The 16762-nt window shown below is 33.5% G+C and overlaps 1 protein-coding gene across 1 annotated transcript; it reads right to left on the minus strand.

Moving 5' to 3' along the window:
* Nucleotides 1-4747: 4747 nt before the first annotated feature.
* LOC132617086 (beta-glucuronosyltransferase GlcAT14A-like) lies at nt 4748-10233 on the minus strand. The gene is made up of 4 exons (XM_060331976.1): nt 9392-10233; nt 8452-8527; nt 8244-8359; nt 4748-5799 (listed from the first exon to the last, which is right to left on the minus strand). Exons 1-4 carry the CDS (start codon nt 9978-9980, stop codon nt 5285-5287), a joined length of 1296 nt encoding a protein of 431 aa, XP_060187959.1. The 5' UTR covers nt 9981-10233; the 3' UTR covers nt 4748-5284.
* Nucleotides 10234-16762: the final 6529 nt, after the last annotated feature.

The following is a 16762-nucleotide window of genomic DNA, read 5'->3' on the forward strand; positions in this document are numbered from 1 at the left end:
CTTCCAAAACACATACATATATATCTACGCAAGCCGACAAGGCTGCCACTATACACAACAACCCAAAACATATATATACGCAAGCCGACAAGGCTGCCACTACGAATGGGTACGCCCCAAAACATAAGTCATGTCTACACAACTAAGTAGCAACTATATACAGACCCACACATATGTCCACAGACCTCTAAGAGTAACGACAGTATCATATGACGGGACAGGGCCCCGCCGTACCCTGAACAACCACATACATACATAACAAAAGGGATCTATACCACAAGCTAGGCTCCGGAACAAAGGAGCACATCAAAGTAGCTGAATAGATATCCTAGGCTGGCGGATCTCCGAAACGAGCGTCTGTACCTGCGGGCATGAAACGCAGCCCCCCGAAGAAAGGGGGGTCAGTACGGAGTATGTACTGAGCATGTAAAGCATGAAATATAGTAAGTAGGATTATACTGAGACAAAGAGTGTAGGACCCAGTGTAACAACCAGAAAACCATAGGACTTACCTTTGAACATAAATCATAAGTGTCAACATCATATCCATGTCATTATAGAGTTTAATAGTCATAGTTAAATAATCATTCTGTATATAACATGTATAACGTGTCCCGGCCCTCTAGCGAGGGACTCGGTGAATAATGATCATATGCCATCCTGGCCACCATCCCCATATCATCATGTCATCATATCATCATCATATATATATATATATATATATAACGTGTCCCGGCCCTCTAGTGAGGGACTCGGTGAGTAATGCAGTGAATATGCGCACGAAAACATGTCCTGGCCCGGGACTCAGTGAAAGGTGTAACGGTAAGCACGAGCAGAGTAATAAGCAACCACATACATACAAATCATCTTTTGAGACTCAATAGATAAGTAAACTAATCAGCTCTCAAGTGTCAGGATGATAATCATGTTAAGTTCTTCCTAAATGTCATTACAAACTATATCAAGGAACGTTTCAGGATTCATATACATGTATCAATTTAACATGATATAGCTTATGAAAGTCAAGTATACTTCTAATTATGCAATTCTTTAAGAGTAGGAATTTTTATACATAATTTATTAGTCGATCATATAATAGACTCGAAACAATAGCTCGACTATCCTAAAGGTTCAAGCATCAAGAACAAATAAAAATCATGAGTCATGCTTGGAATTAGAGAGTAGAATTTCCCTGAGGCTCATATCATGTCTTACTTACATCTAGGACATGCCAAAAGAAAGAAGGGATAGGATTTACATACCTTTAGCGTTTAGTCATATTATAACTCGTACACGCTGCCCAATAGTACCTTATCCTATATTAAGATATCAAGAGCTACGGTTAGGCTACAAGGGAATTCAATACGTATTTTAACGTTAATAATCCCTTTTTAAACAATTTGACGGCGTTTCGTTCGTATTCAAACCAACTACTACCATTAAGCCAATATTTTAGTCATGCATTCAAGTGTCAACCCAAGACTATTTAAACATGACACAAGAGAACTTCGGACAGCCCGTACATTATTCAAAACAACCCGCTCCATACCAAACAACCCGCAATCTTCACACTTGACAAGAACAACAACATATACTTTCTTCCAATTCACAAATCCTATCAACAATCACACGTTAACAACGTCACTTACACAATTGCAAGGAGCTATATTATCGTTTTATTAGTTTATACAACAGCCCGCAACAACCACAATTTGCAATTTTCCAACTTCAACCGCAACGACAACAACACGTTTAGCAACATTGTTTATATAACCGCAAGAAACTATATTAACAACATACTAACCCCTACAACAGCCCATAACGACTTCAACTCCAATTTTTAACCATCAATGTCTTCATTCTTATTTTAGAACCCATGACAACAACAATCAACATTCAAAATAAATTAGCCCATCCTTTTAAATAAAACAGTCCATGGTTGGACTGTTTTTCCTACTTCCACATATATCATTTCTTTTACATCTTAACTCACATATTTACAATGCCAACAATACACCACAACGTCCATAACAATCAACAACTAAAGCATCACACAAAACAGTCCATTAACTTCCTAAATCAGCTCCTACCCGGCTTCAACACAACCACATACAAAATTCCATAATTTTCATTCCTTTCATACACACTACCATATTCAAACCATTCTTAATACATGTACAAGAAACTTAAACATTGTTTCACATAATCCTATCATACACGGCCCACTTTAAATTTTAACAACAACACTCCAATACCAACATGCAAAATTGTATACATTCAATTCATCATCTATACATGTTCATAATGCCTCCAAACTCATTCTAAAACGTAAAAGAAGTGACCAATTCTTACCTTAGCAAGTTGGTTTCTTAACCTTGCTAATCACTTGAATATCCACAACACTTTGAGACACTAATTACACCTGGAACTTCAACACAATTTGCTCCACTGTTCAGCCAAGCAATCTGGCCGTGACCCTCTCCTTGCAACTCCTTTCTTTTGGTTTGTTTAGTCCTTGCTTCTCCACCAACTACTACACATTATTGTTTAGCTTCACTTTAGAACTTTTTATTAAGCATAAAATCAGTTTTTCTCCTTCAAGAACCAAGCTGGCCGAACAACCATAGATGTTTTTTTTTTCTTGTTCTTGAAAGCTGATTTTCAACAAATGGAATTGGAAAGTGTCATTTGCACTATGCCTTATTTTATATATGGTTTCCCATCATGTAACACGTACTCCCCCACTTGATGATTCAACATTGCACTTGTTTTGATAACTTTTCAGATTTTGATTCTTTCATTAATATTTTTTTTTATATTCGGGTGGGGCCCACACGGTCCCTTAAGCTTAATTAATTAATGAAGTGATTAAATTTAATCCCACTTAATAATCTAATCATAGTTAATTTACCGCTAACGTCCAACAATATTTCTATACCAATAAAAGTTATGGGCAACTTGTGCATTGAAACCAAATCGGGAGTTAAAAGTCTCTACCTCGCGCCTTAAAATAGTCTTATCTTAACTTGTCGCGTTTAGCTTAAAATATCCCAATGTATAAAAATACGGGATATAACAAATTACATTCCATAGCTAATAATTATATGTTAGATACAACTTATAGCTATATATATATATACAAAGTAAAATACCCCATCATCACATTATTTACTTCCAACCCAATCCTCCCATCTCTCTCTCTCCCCTCTCCCCCACCCTTGCTCTGCCGCCGGCCACCACAACCTTTCTCCGGCAAACTTTTACGGTCAGTTCCGGTCAGATCTTGGCCGGATCTGACCGGATATACATTAGATCTTCACTGATTGGCCTCTCATTCTTCTCCGGCGAACTTTGACGGTCAGATCTTGGCCGGATCTGACCGGTTATAAATCAGATCTTCACCGATTGGCCTTGCATCCTTCTCCGGCGAACTTTAACGGTCAGATCTGGTCAAATATTTGTCGGATCTGACTGGATATACATCAGATCTTCACCGTCGACAAGTGTTGCTTTGTCGGAGTCTGGCCGACGGTGGATTTTCCGGTCAAATTCCGGTACCGGATCTGAAAAATCACGTTTCTTTTTCAGTGTATTCATTAATTTTTTAGCATACGATTCAGTGTATTCATTAATTTTTTGCTGTATTTGTTGTATATTTATCGTGTATACAATGTTTTTCGCTTGTATTTGTTAATTTTTTGGTGTATCTATGTTGTATACAGTATTTTTCGCCTGTATCTATTGTATACATATCGAAAAATATGATGTTTTTGTGTAATTATTGGTGTATATGTATTCAGTTTTTTACTTGTTGTATTCATGAATAAAATAAGCCAATTTATGAATACAGATAATTATTTCATGAATACAGTGGGAAAAAAATTATTTTAGTCATGACAGCGAAAACAAAAATTGAATACAACGAAAAAAATGAATACAACAAACAAAAAAGTAGCTATGAGCTATAAATAAGCAAAATGTTGTTATACCAGATTTTTAACCCTTAAAATGTAGTCATTTATGAAATTTTCCCTTATATATTGGACTTAATATTTTAATGGGTAGGGCCTTAGGTACTAATCTATTGGATTAGAAACCGGACTTATTAATACAGGGCACATATGATATAGGTAGGGTTAGATATAAGGTATAAAAATTTCGGATTTTCGGATATCCAAAATCCGTAGTACGAAATCCATATCCAATCCGAAATCCATAAATTATAAAAGTAAAATCCGAAATCCAATCCATAATCCAAATATCCAAACCAAATATTTTAAAAGTTCAGATTTCGGTTTGGATTTATGATTGGCCCAAACTGCGCCCACCCCTATTTGCAGGTGTCAAAGACTCCAAATATGGTCGATGTTGTCGAAAGGGACGTCTAGTGCTTAATCCTGGAAAAACATATACTCTGTGAACCTTGTGGTCTATTTAGCCGCCAAAGGGGTAAAATCTCAGCAAAAATTGAGATGGTAGACATTCAGAGGCTAAATAAACTCTAATCACACAATGCTGGGTTCTTGGTCAACCAAGCCATTCTGTCCAACCACAAATGTGTGCGATGCAAAATTAGAGATTACGTTCGAAATTTTCACAATTATTCAAGCAGAAAAATACTCTAAATTGTATGGGTCGAAAGAGTTCTAACTTTTATACATAGACAGTGTAAGCTGCTAAATACACACATGGAGGCACTAAAAAGGTCTGAGAAAATCTCTCAACGACAGTATCAGACAACAGCAGGTGCAGATTATGATCCATTAATTCACCACCAACAAACTGCTCGACCTCCAAAACAAGATTTTTTTTTTTAAAAAAAGGTAAAACAAACACAGAAGAAAGAATTCCAATATCCGTTTATTTGCATAAGTAGATCCTATTTAATATTGCTTACAACAAAAAGAAACTCTCACCAGATTGGTTACACATTAAAGGGGTAACAAACCTGAGACACTTCCTACCAAGAGGGCTCACACTCCAAAAATTCTCCGTCCCAGTAAGTAGTAAAAAACTTCAGCATAAGGGAATTGCGAATCCCTTGCAATACAGTGAAACGTTGGTAGAGCAGGAAACCACGACCGGATTCACGTTCCCTCGCTTTTCTGGAGCAATACTCTACATTTGCACTTCTTCCTGCAGTATAATTCGTGACTGCAAATCTCAAAGCAAATCATACATTGTCTTCACTCTGATGAAAGAAAACCATCAACTCATAACATCACCAGCTTTCCTCTATGTGAAGACTATCACAAAGAAATCTACTTTCAAAAACTTGTTTTCACTATATGCACTGTCTAGATCGAAAATTGTCATTTGATAAGAGAGAGCCTATCAAATTTTCCAATCTCTTTGCCCCTGCAGTAGGTCTGAGGACTGTGATATTACCCACTACAGAGCATGGATCTGTCCCGTTCTCTCGACTCCCTGTGCACCAGCCACCGGGGACAAACATGCCTTGACCTCGAAACAGGAGTTCATTGTCAATCTTGTCAAGCACGGGATCATCTAGATGGAACTTTCTTGCAAACGGGACATTACTTTCTACCATCTTTTGCATGTCCTCAAGTGTAAGGTAAAGAGGATGCTGCTTTGGAGGGTTATCCCACGATATAAAGTGCAGATCGCTATTTACCGTGGTATTGCGGAACTCCTGAGCATTACAGACGACAGTGTGGAAATAGCCTTCTGGAGTTGAGATGAAGTTTGCATAGTACATAAGTACAGTTCTAGGCAAGTTGTCCCATCCCCATATGCAGAAGTCAATGAAGGGTCGAGAAAGGGCCATCCAAGCAGACCCTGTAAAAAGGCAAGACCAAAGTTTTAGCGAAGTTCCATAATTAACTCTTGTTCATCATCTTATCCTTTCCAGCTCCCTCAAAATAATCATTAACAAAAGTAAAACAATAAATGACAGATAAATAAGAACGCTCCTTCCAAAGTCCAAACTACATGTTAAATAGAAATACAGAGCTGCTACAAGTTTATGTTGAAAGTAAAAAAGCTGAACCTTCAAAGCTCTTTTTTCTTTTTTTTAGAGAAGGTAACAAACCTTCAAAGATTTTCCTTTTAGAATACCATAATAATCTTTAACCACTGAATATATTCACCAAAATAGAATCAGATGAAAATAAATCGTTTATCATGTTGTCAAAGTCAGTATTACTATAACAAACAATGCCAAATATGCTCCTTAATAGAATGTGTCAGCACAAACATTTATATCCACGAATACTTTTTCTTGGTCGAAACTGTCCATCAAACTGAAGAATAGCACAAGAAAAATCCAAGTACTTGGGCAAAGATGTGGACAACCTCCTTTTGCATTGCCAGTTAGCTATGTGCATGTGGTGAGAGATTTTGAGATGGCTTGGGACAAGATGGACAATGCCGGGCACTCTGAAGGAGGCACTGTTCAGCAGGGCTTATGGAAAATGGAAGTAACGAAGCAGTGTGTGGGGTATTGCCCTATTGGCACTCATGTGGTTATGTGGAAATAGCGCAAATGAAGAAATTTATATGGAACAGAGAATGACTTTGTACATTTGATGAATAGCCTCTTATTCTGAGTTATCTATTGGTGCATGTGACAACCATGACGGAGGGCGGGCTGATGAGGGCAGGTCAAGCAGGACTGGTAGGCTTCTACTAGGCTGGCAAGCTTCTAAAGATGAGGTGCACATGACACCTTAGGCGAATCCCACATTTGAATGGGAGAGGAAAGTAAAGAGCTGTATAAAGCATAACTCAAGTTCACATGGTACATGCGCTATTGGGGCTCGATGTGCGTAGCCCAAAAAGACAAATCCGTGCGGGCCTAGACCCAAAGCGGCCAATACGTACCATGGACTTGGGTCATGACAGTGCATCCATGCGGTTCCGATTTGTACAGACAATTGGTTGTCTTTCGTAGAGAATCATATTTTTTTGTAGGTTCTATACTTTTTGGTATAATACTTGTATATGGGATTGTTCCCAACATTAATAAAAAAAATTACTTAGTCAAAAAAGTGTGTATACGAGCTATTCCTATGTTATATTTATGTTAGCAAAACAGCATGCCAATCCTCTTACTTCAATCCAATGTGACAATTGTAACAAGAGGCATGATTTAGTGCTGCAGAATAAAACTAACTTGTGTAAATTTTAATCTATCACTTGAAACAGCTTCCATGAAAAAGACCCCGGCGCTTCAGGTAGGCAATACTTCTCTACTATAGTCTGCAAATCCTGTGTCCACAGGTGTTGGAAACACTGAGAACCATCCCAAGACAAATGAGATTGCTGTTGAAAATCAAGAACCATTTCCTTCACTTGAAGTATCATAATTTTTTTGTGTTTAATACAGGGATATCAAACCATTAGCATCATGCCTGGCATGGCCTTTTTTATCAATCTCAAACACCATAACCTCTAAACTCACATGGAGCTCAAAAATATTTCCAAGAAAGTCATCAAAGCAAGACCAATGCTTCCCTATAACAAAATTATCAATTGAAAATTTTCATTCATGCATCAGATTCTCCTTATACTTGTGATTTCTTTGTTATAGTTGAGACATCCTCTGACCTTCCATGTTGGACTCTTCTTATACCTCCTCTGAAGGTTTAACTGAGTATGTTTGTGATTAAGAAAAGCATCACTCTTCTTTTTTATTAATGGAATAACGAACAAAGTTTGCTCGTCCAGCATCTTGTCAGAGGAAGAAGTCAAAGGCGAAATTCTAACTGCATTAGGCTGGCATATCTGTTGAATTTGTTTATAGTATGAAAAGTAAAATCCTCAAGCATTATCCATTGTAAGAAAAAAGAATTCCCTATCCAATGGATTTTTACTATATGGTAAGTTATATTTTTTTTATTTTTTTGATAACCGTGGTGTGCGGGCCAGCTTGCGGCCTTGCGCGCACCTCGACTAATTCCACGAGATACCTGCCACCTTCCATCAGCAACAGGTACCAGGTAACTTTGTCCACCAAGGCTAGGACAGATAGGAAGAAATCAATATAGTAAAAGTTATATCTCTACCAGCAAGTCATAATTCGGGTTTACTGGTGTAAGACCACGGATGGCACACCAAGGCAAACAGAGGTACACAGATACAGAGGAACTGCTGTATATTTTTCTACTAAACGAATTTGATCTGTCAATTTTTCAAGCATTACCCATTAAAGCACCTGCGATGAAAAAAATTCAAGACAATTCATTGTAGCAAATGGCATATCGCAATGATGCCAAAATCACCTGTAAAAAGCTTGAAAGCTGTTGGCACACTTCTTCTCTGTGTAATCCAGAAAACATCAGATTTCTTATTCATGTACAACCCCGGATCGATGATGATTGGTTTTGCCCTTTGAAACCTTCAGAAACAAAAACCAAACAAGTAAACATCACCCAATGCTTTATATTCCCATTCAATATCATGAAAAAGAAAAAGGAAAAAATTACTTACTCTTTCCACCCAATATCACTAGTATGATCAATGAAGTTAAGATCCCGCGGTAAATGCGAAAATGCATGAATAAGATCTAAACCAAACAAAAGAAATCAACACTCAAATTAAACCCCATTAATCCATAAATAAACAGATAACCAACTCAAAAACAACAACAAAAACATGAACAGTGTAATCCCACAAGTGGGGTCCGGGGAAGGTAGGATGTACGTAGAACTTACCCTACCTTTGTGGTGTCAAAGGTGGATCCAGGATTTAAAATCTACGGGTTCAATCTTAAGTTTTTTAGCATTGAACCCATTCTATTTTTGAGGTTATGTGTTCATATCTACTATTTATTACTGTTTTAGTAATTTTTACAAATAAATTTATGCTTCGCGTCGAATGTTATGGGTTCAATTAAACCCCTACCTAATGCTAGATACGCCTCTGTGGGGGTAGAGAGACTGTTTCTGATAGAGCCAGTGGCGAATTTATGTGTTAAACAAGGGTCACGTGAACCCATGGTCACCCGAATAAACTCGATATAGTATGTGTATAATTTTTACAATAAATCTAGTATTACTTTCAGGAACCCATGCTACAAAAGGCAGGCTTAATGATGCACTTGGTTGAAAGCTAAGTAATTTACCAAGAGGTTCAATTCCCACTTGATACATTCTTTTTCTCCTTTCTTTAATAGTGCACCCAACAACAACAACATACTCAATGTAATCCCACAAGGTGGGGTCTGGGGTACGCCGACCTTACCCCTACCTTAGAAGGTAAGGAGGCTGTTTGCGAAAGACCCTCGGCTCAAGAGAAAGCATGTTCTTTAATAGTGCACCCATCTTCTAGAAATCCTAACTTCGGCCTTTCCGCACGAAAGAAGTGTAATCAAAACAGAAACGAAAATAACAACAACTCAAAACTCAATAAGCATAATAAAGGGGCTTACCATCTTGAGTAACAAGTGGATAATCAGAAGCACTAAGATTAATAAACCAATCCCATTCAGCACTTTCTTTCAACAATATAGCAGCAGCATGTAATGTATTAGCAACCATAGTTGGTCCCCTATAAGTGACAAGATTAGCTTTACTAATCATCCTTACATTCTTGAATCTCCTAAACATCATGTCACCCACAACATAATCATGCAAATCAACCCGCTCCTCGCTCGATGACTCAGCATCAAGATGCACAACATACTCATTATTAGGATGATATAAAGCTTGAAGTGTTCTCTTCAACATGCCACCACCACCAGCTGAGCCGGAGATTAGATAAGCGAAACGCGGGGGCGCGTGGGGTGAAGCGCGTGGTAAAGAGTGGAGTTTTGATTCGACGAAATTAAGGTTGTTGTGATGAGAAGGGGTTGTTGTTGTGTACCGGTTGAAAAGGGGTAGTACATTTGGTGAAATTAAGGTTGTGAGAAAGAAGATGAAGAGGATAAAAAGGGAGGTGATTGTAAGTGGAAAGATCCATTTGCGTTCACTTATTGGTGGGTATTTCAGGTGTTTGTAAAAGCTTTTCAGCTTCTTCATGAACTAATAAATAACAGAGTAAAGAAAGATTGTTCCTTTTTTTGATGAAATTTCAGTAATGGGTTTAAGAAGAAAGATTGTATTTTTTTAAATGAAATTTCAGTGATGGGTTGAAGAAGAAAGATGATCTAGAAGAATTGTGTTCAAGAATCTAAGAATTTTGTGCTGTGAATCTTAAGATATAAAATGGTGGTGAAGATATGATGAAGTTTTCAAGAATCTGCGTTTTATTTGGTAGGGAAATGGACAGTGTAATTATTTGGAAGATGTATAAAATTAAAGATTTTGTTTTAAGGGGGCGTTTGGTTGGGAACAAGTTATTCCAATATTAGTTATCTCAAAATTAGTTATTTCAATCTTTCACAGTTATAAAATAACACTACAATCTCGTAATAATTAATTCTGAAATTAGTTATATCATAATTTTATTTCAATTAAACGTGAAATAAATTCATCTAAATTATAACCTTAAAATTATTTATCCTAATCCCTCGTACCAAACGAGCCCCAAGAGTTTTAACAATGATGGTAGGTGAAAGGGTGAAAAATGAAGGTTTGGTTTTGCTGGTAGGGATTTGGAGGTTGGGGGCACTTTTTGTATTGTTTGATTTGATTTTTTTCCCAACATCATTGATTAAAAAATGGGGAAAGAACGAGCGTGCCCTTTTAAATTAAAATAATTCCTCATTCATATTCTCATTATTTTCTTATGGTATATAAATATACTAAGTTGGTATTATGAATGATCATATTTATTTATTCAAAAAGATACATATTTCTCAAAAAAAAATCTCTATGATACCATCTTCTTATATACATATATTGTGATGGTATCATGGGGAGTGCTTCAATCCTTCAATGAGACACTCTTCAGGATCATGATAACATCATGGTATGTAAATATACTGAGATGGTATCATGAATAACTGTTTCAATCCTTCTCTTCCGTCATGATATATAAATATATTGCGATGGTATCACGAAGGAAGGAGTTTGGGCAAGGGGGCATGTCGGGTAAATATTTTCGGTTAGCTGGAGTAGAAGTGAAATTACTTTAGAAGGAGCATGGGGGGTAAATATTTTATATTTTGGGGATATTTGGTGTTGTTTTCCCTAAACTTTACTGGCATTTGATGTTTATCTTAAATTACTACCATAACATATCTACTGAAATTCACAAAGTGAGATCTAGGGAGAGTACAGTGTATGCAAATTTTGTCCTACCTTAGAAGATAGAAACTCGACTCAAATCATTTCGTTATTTTACAGGCAAGTGTTATTTTTTTAATTCTCTTTAAAATGGAATGTTATATTCTATATTAGTAATTTTTTTTAATTTCAACGCCACATGACATATTACTAATATATATAAGTGTCGATCTGAATGTTTCGTCGTCCTCACAGCTCTTAATTACTAATATATATATAAGCGCCGATCCGAATGTTTTGTCGTCGTCATAGCTCTTAAGAGTACAATAGGAAGCCTACACGTGGCTGTTGCTATGCAAAATCTTACTCCATTTAATGTTTGGTAAAGTACGTATATATGTACATATTAAAGAGAAATATTTACAAAACGTGACGATAGTTTTCTATTTACAAAACATAACATTACAAATCCTATACAAAACATGCTTTTTTTAAAATAAAAAAAAAATTATTATTTTTTTTTTTTAAATTATTAGTTTTTTATTTTATTTTTTAAAATAAATTCGTTCAAAAATTTATGTATGAAATGTGTATATCTCGCTCAAGACTTAAAAAACTCACTCAAAATTTAGTGTATGAAAACGGTATGAAAAATGTATGAAATGTGTATATCTCGTTCAAAGCTTACAAAATCTGCTCAAAATTGTGTGTATGAAAACGGTATGAAATTTGTATCTCGCTCAAGGCTTAAAATTTCGCTCACAGTTTCGTGTATAAAGTTCATGTTAGATTTTTGTAAAATTAATACAACTACAACAACATTATATACAACTTTGATACAACATTCAAGACTTAAAATAATCTCTCAAATTTTTGTGTATGAAATGTGTACATCTTGCTCAAGGCTTAAAAAGTTCGCTCAAATTTTGTATATGAAATGTGTATATCTCAATCAAGGCTCAAACATTACGCTCAAAATTTTATGTATGAGAACGGTATGAAATGAGTATATCTCGCTCAAGACTTAGAATTTCATTCACATTTTTGATATATAAAGTTCATATTAGGTTTCTGAAAAATTAATACAACTACAACAACGTTGTAACAACTTTCATACAATATTCAAGGCTTAAAGTTTTCGCTCACAATTTTGTGTATGAAAATTATATTAAAAATGTCGCTCACACATACACACTTCATACATTTTTCATACACAAAACTTTGAGGTAATTTTTTAAGCCTTTGAGCAAAACTTTTTTTTTTTTTTTTTTTTTTAACTTTAAAATAAAATATATATTTTTTCAAAAAATAATTTTAATTTAAAAAAAAAATCTGGAAAAAAAACAAGAAATGTATGAAAATCCGTCATGTTTCGTAAAATATCGTTATGTTTTGTAAATAAGAAAAACTATCTATATAATTTATAATAAAAAGTCTTAAGTAGGTACCTTATGTCATTTTTCCTTTAATGTTTCGTGAGATAGTGTTATTTTTAGACAAAGTGGGCCTATTTGTTGGTCCCACCTAGCTACTACCTCTCTATTTTTCTTTATACTTATCTCTTTGTTTTCTTTTTTTTTTTTAAGCTTTTCATTTTTATTTCCTCGTCCTTTTTCATTTCCATGCTCACTGGTCGCAATCTTCAATTTGCTTTTCGATAAAAATGCGTTATTCTTCGAATGAAGTTAATGGAAGTAAGCTAGAGTTTCACCATTTAAATTTAACAAGCCAATAAAAAGATTTATATATTGGTGAATTAAGTGAAAGTAAAAGATAAATTTCTCCATCCTTTTGAGTCTTGTCTCATTCTTTATCTTTTTTCAATTTTTTTCTTAATTTTTTTTTCTGAATTGAATAGAAATTTTTTGTGAACAATTTTATCCATCTCTTTTGAAATTTATGATATATTAAAATTTACAAATACTTAAATTAGAAATTATTGAGAGTGTTGAAAATGAAAGTAGTGATATCAATCAAGATATAATTACCTTTCAAATATCTTATTTGGTTAATTGAGTAAATATTCTTAAGCATAAACTATATATGAAGAACTAACTGATTTCTGAGGTTCATTTTGATGAGTTTAAGTTTTTCTTAATTTCGCCTAAAACTAAGTTTAAATCACCATATTTAATTAGCAAAAATCTTGTCATGAAATTACAAATGAAATTAAAACTTAAAAAAATATTAAAATAAATACATTTCTATCTATAACTAAAGAAATTATATGCTCACAAAAAAGTATAATACAAATTATATTTCTTTAACTAAAATATCTATTTTTACATCTTGGAGCCCGGGCCTCATGAAACTAGTTTTAAGACAATAAGAGACAAAATGAATTTTCATTCATTGTACTCGCATCTTTTGTTTAATATTATATAATTAAAAATTAGCATCTTTTTTTTAATATCATATAATTAATTTTTTTTATATATTTTTTAAATTTTATGCTCAGTCAAACTAAAATATAATAAAAAGTTAAATAAGGGAGTATATTGTAATGATATTATTTATGTGAAGAAGAGTGTTATATATTTGTTGAGTTGATATAAACACAATAATCAATTACTTCTACCGTCTCAATTTATGTGACACTCTTTCTTTATTGATCAGTCTAAAGAAGATTGTTATCTTTTCATATTTCATAACAATTTAACTTCAAATTTCTCATTTATAATGATTTATAATCACAAAGAAAATTTATGACTTATTTTAGACCACAAATTTCAAAATTCATATTCAAACACCTTCCCATAAATTGAGAAGAAGAAAATATTATTTTCCTTATTTGTGGGAATTAATAGCCACGAGCAGGAAAAATGTTTGTTTCAGATTTGAAGTGTCACATCCTTTGTTGAAAAAACCTTACCCACATCGGGTGTATACACCCAACTCAATTAAATTAACCATAGATAATAAACTAAGGTTTAGAGTCCTAATTTTAATAAAGAAAACATTTAAAAAGGAAGCAAAGTTAATAAAGAAAAAAATTTAAAAAGGAAGCAAAATTAATAAAGTAACATCACAACTTAGGGTTGCCGTCGTCGGATTCATTCTTCGTCTAGTGTGCAAATTCTAAAGCTTTGCATCATCCTTGAAGTCGTTGGATTCAAATTAAGCTCATCAATCATAAAAAAAAAAAATTGACTTAAAACAGGTGATTTCTTAACTTCATACTTCATGAAGTACATATGCAAGTAAAAATATGCAAAATTAAAGATCATATTTTGTTCAAGTTGAAAGGGAATCCCGCATGATGAAAAAGAACAAAAAACGTTGCATATACAGTAGATAGGAGTAAATCTCATACTCTAGTTATGTTAAGTGTAAATCTACGTACTTTTTTGCGATGTCTATTGTTAAATAGAGCGCACCTGTTTTGATGATCATCAGAAAAGGAACAAACCCAAACATGTTGTAAAATATATTAGTTAAGAAGAAAACAAAAATATTTAAAAAGTATTCAAAGTTGAAACAAATGTTCAACTTAATTATTTAAAAAGTACTCAACTTATCGAGTTACGGTTAATATACTTTGATAATAATCTTAATTAAGATCATGTGCAAAATACTTGGTTAACTATAGTTAAGTATTAATAATTATAATTAACTAACATGACAAATGTCATTTATTAGTTGGGTATATACAACCGATGCGGATAAGTTTTTCCCTCCTTTGTTACTCCATTACTAATGGAATCACTTTATGACTTGTACTTCTTTTGAGTAATTCACAAGGTTTCTTTTGGGAATTGGGACTGTTGTTTGTATGTTTGGAATTTTTATTTAAGCAGTCTTTTTGCAGTTTTGGCTAAGAATTATTTACTTTTTTTGAAATATTTTTTTGTTTATTTCAAAATAAGCAGTTTAGCCATATATATTAAATATTTTTTTACTTTATTTGAAATTTTCGAAGTTGGAATTGAAGATGAAGTTGTGTTTGGTTATGATTTTTGCAAAAATAATATTTGGTTATTTGAATGTACAAAAAGTGCAAAAAAAGTGAAAACATGATTTTAGGTATTTTTCAAAAAATTTCATAGATAAATGCTAATTTTTAAATAAAGTAAAAAAAGATTCCCAAAAAAAGTGAATAATTCTCATGACCAAACGGGTTAGTGTTAAGTTATAAATTTTTCAAAGGGTAAAGTACGTATATATACATATTAAAGAGAAATATTTACGAAACGTGACGATAGTTTTCTATTTATAAAACATAACATTACAAACCCTATACAAAACATGCTTTTTTTTAATTTTTTTTTTTTTTTTTTTTTTTTTTTTTTAATTTCTCTCAAAAATTTATGTATGGAAGTTGTATGAAATGTGTATATCTTGCTCAAGGCTTAAAAAGTTCGCTCAAAATTTAGTGTATGAAAACGGTATGAAAAATGTATATCTCGTTCAAGGCTTAAAAAATCCGCTCAAAATTGTGTGTATGAAAACAATATGACATTTGTATCTCGCTCAAGGCTTAAAATTTCGCTCACATTTTTGTGTATAAAGTTCATGTTAGATTTCTGTAAAATTAATACAACTACAACAACATTATATACAACTTTGATACAACATTTAAGACTTAAAATAATCGCTCAATTTTTTGTGTATGAAATATGTATATCTTGCTCAAGGCTTAAAAAGTTCGCTTAAATTTCGTTTATGAAAAACGTATGAAATGTGTATATCTCGATCGAGGTTTAGACATTACGCTCAAACTTTTATATATGAGAATGTTATGAAATGTATATATCTCGCTCAAGACTTAGAATTTCATTCACATTTTTCGTATATAAAGTTCATATTAGGTTTCTCGAAAATTAATACAACTACAACAACATTGTAACAACTTTTATACAATATTCAAGGCTTAAAGTTTTCGCTAACAATTTTGTGTATGAAAATTATATTAAAAATTTCGCTCACACATACACATTTCATATGAGGTAATTTTTTAAAAAATATAAAATTATTTATTTTAAAAAAAGTTTAAAATATTTTTTTTAAAAAATTATTTTCTAAAAAAAATAAAAAAATGAAAAATATATGAAAATCCGTCATGTTTCGTGAAATATTGTTATGTTTTGTAAATAAGGAAAACTATCATATATTTTGTAATAAAGAGTTTTAAGCAGGTACCCTATGCCATTTTCCCTTTTTCAAATCCAACTCGGAGTTGGGTTTCAAATTTAGCAAACTGCTCCAAACCTGCTTTCTAGCTTCATCTTTATAAATTTCAAAGAAAGAGTTCTCTTCTTTCCTTCGCAAAAATTATAATCAAACACAATTTCATCTTCATTTTTTTTGCGTGGAATGGCCTTCAAAGGCGCTGGTCTTTAGTTTTTGGCCCTCAAATTGTTGGTCTTTAATTTTTCCCCTTCGCCTATAAACCCTATAAACCCATGGGTTCGGGTTCGAACTCCTGCTCAGTCAAAAATTAAAAAAGAAATTCGCAAGGTAGAGTTATGAATTCGCCAGTCAGAGTTTTGAATTCATATAAGACAAAGTTTGGGCAAAAGTCTGTCTTAAGGCTTAACTTTTGCCCAAATTTAGGCCTATTCAGGCAAAAGTTAGGCCTTAACACAGAGGTTTGCCTTAAGGCCTAATTTTTGGGTAAAAGTTAGTCTTAAAGC

The sequence above is a fragment of the Lycium barbarum genome, chromosome 11, assembly GCF_019175385.1.
Source record: "Lycium barbarum isolate Lr01 chromosome 11, ASM1917538v2, whole genome shotgun sequence".
Lineage (NCBI taxonomy): Eukaryota > Viridiplantae > Streptophyta > Magnoliopsida > Solanales > Solanaceae > Lycium > Lycium barbarum.

Coding starts and splice junctions, on each gene's coding strand:
- LOC132617086 (XM_060331976.1), bottom strand. CDS start 9,980: ATGAAGAAGCTGAAAAGCTTTTACAAACACCTGAAATACCCACCAATA. Junction 8,360..8,451: donor AGTGATATTGGGTGGAAAGA/GTAAGTAATTTT, acceptor TTGTTTCTGAAG/GTTTCAAAGGGCAAAACCAA. Junction 5,800..8,243: donor AGCTTTCAAGCTTTTTACAG/GTGATTTTGGCA, acceptor GCCTTTTTACAG/GGTCTGCTTGGATGGCCCTT.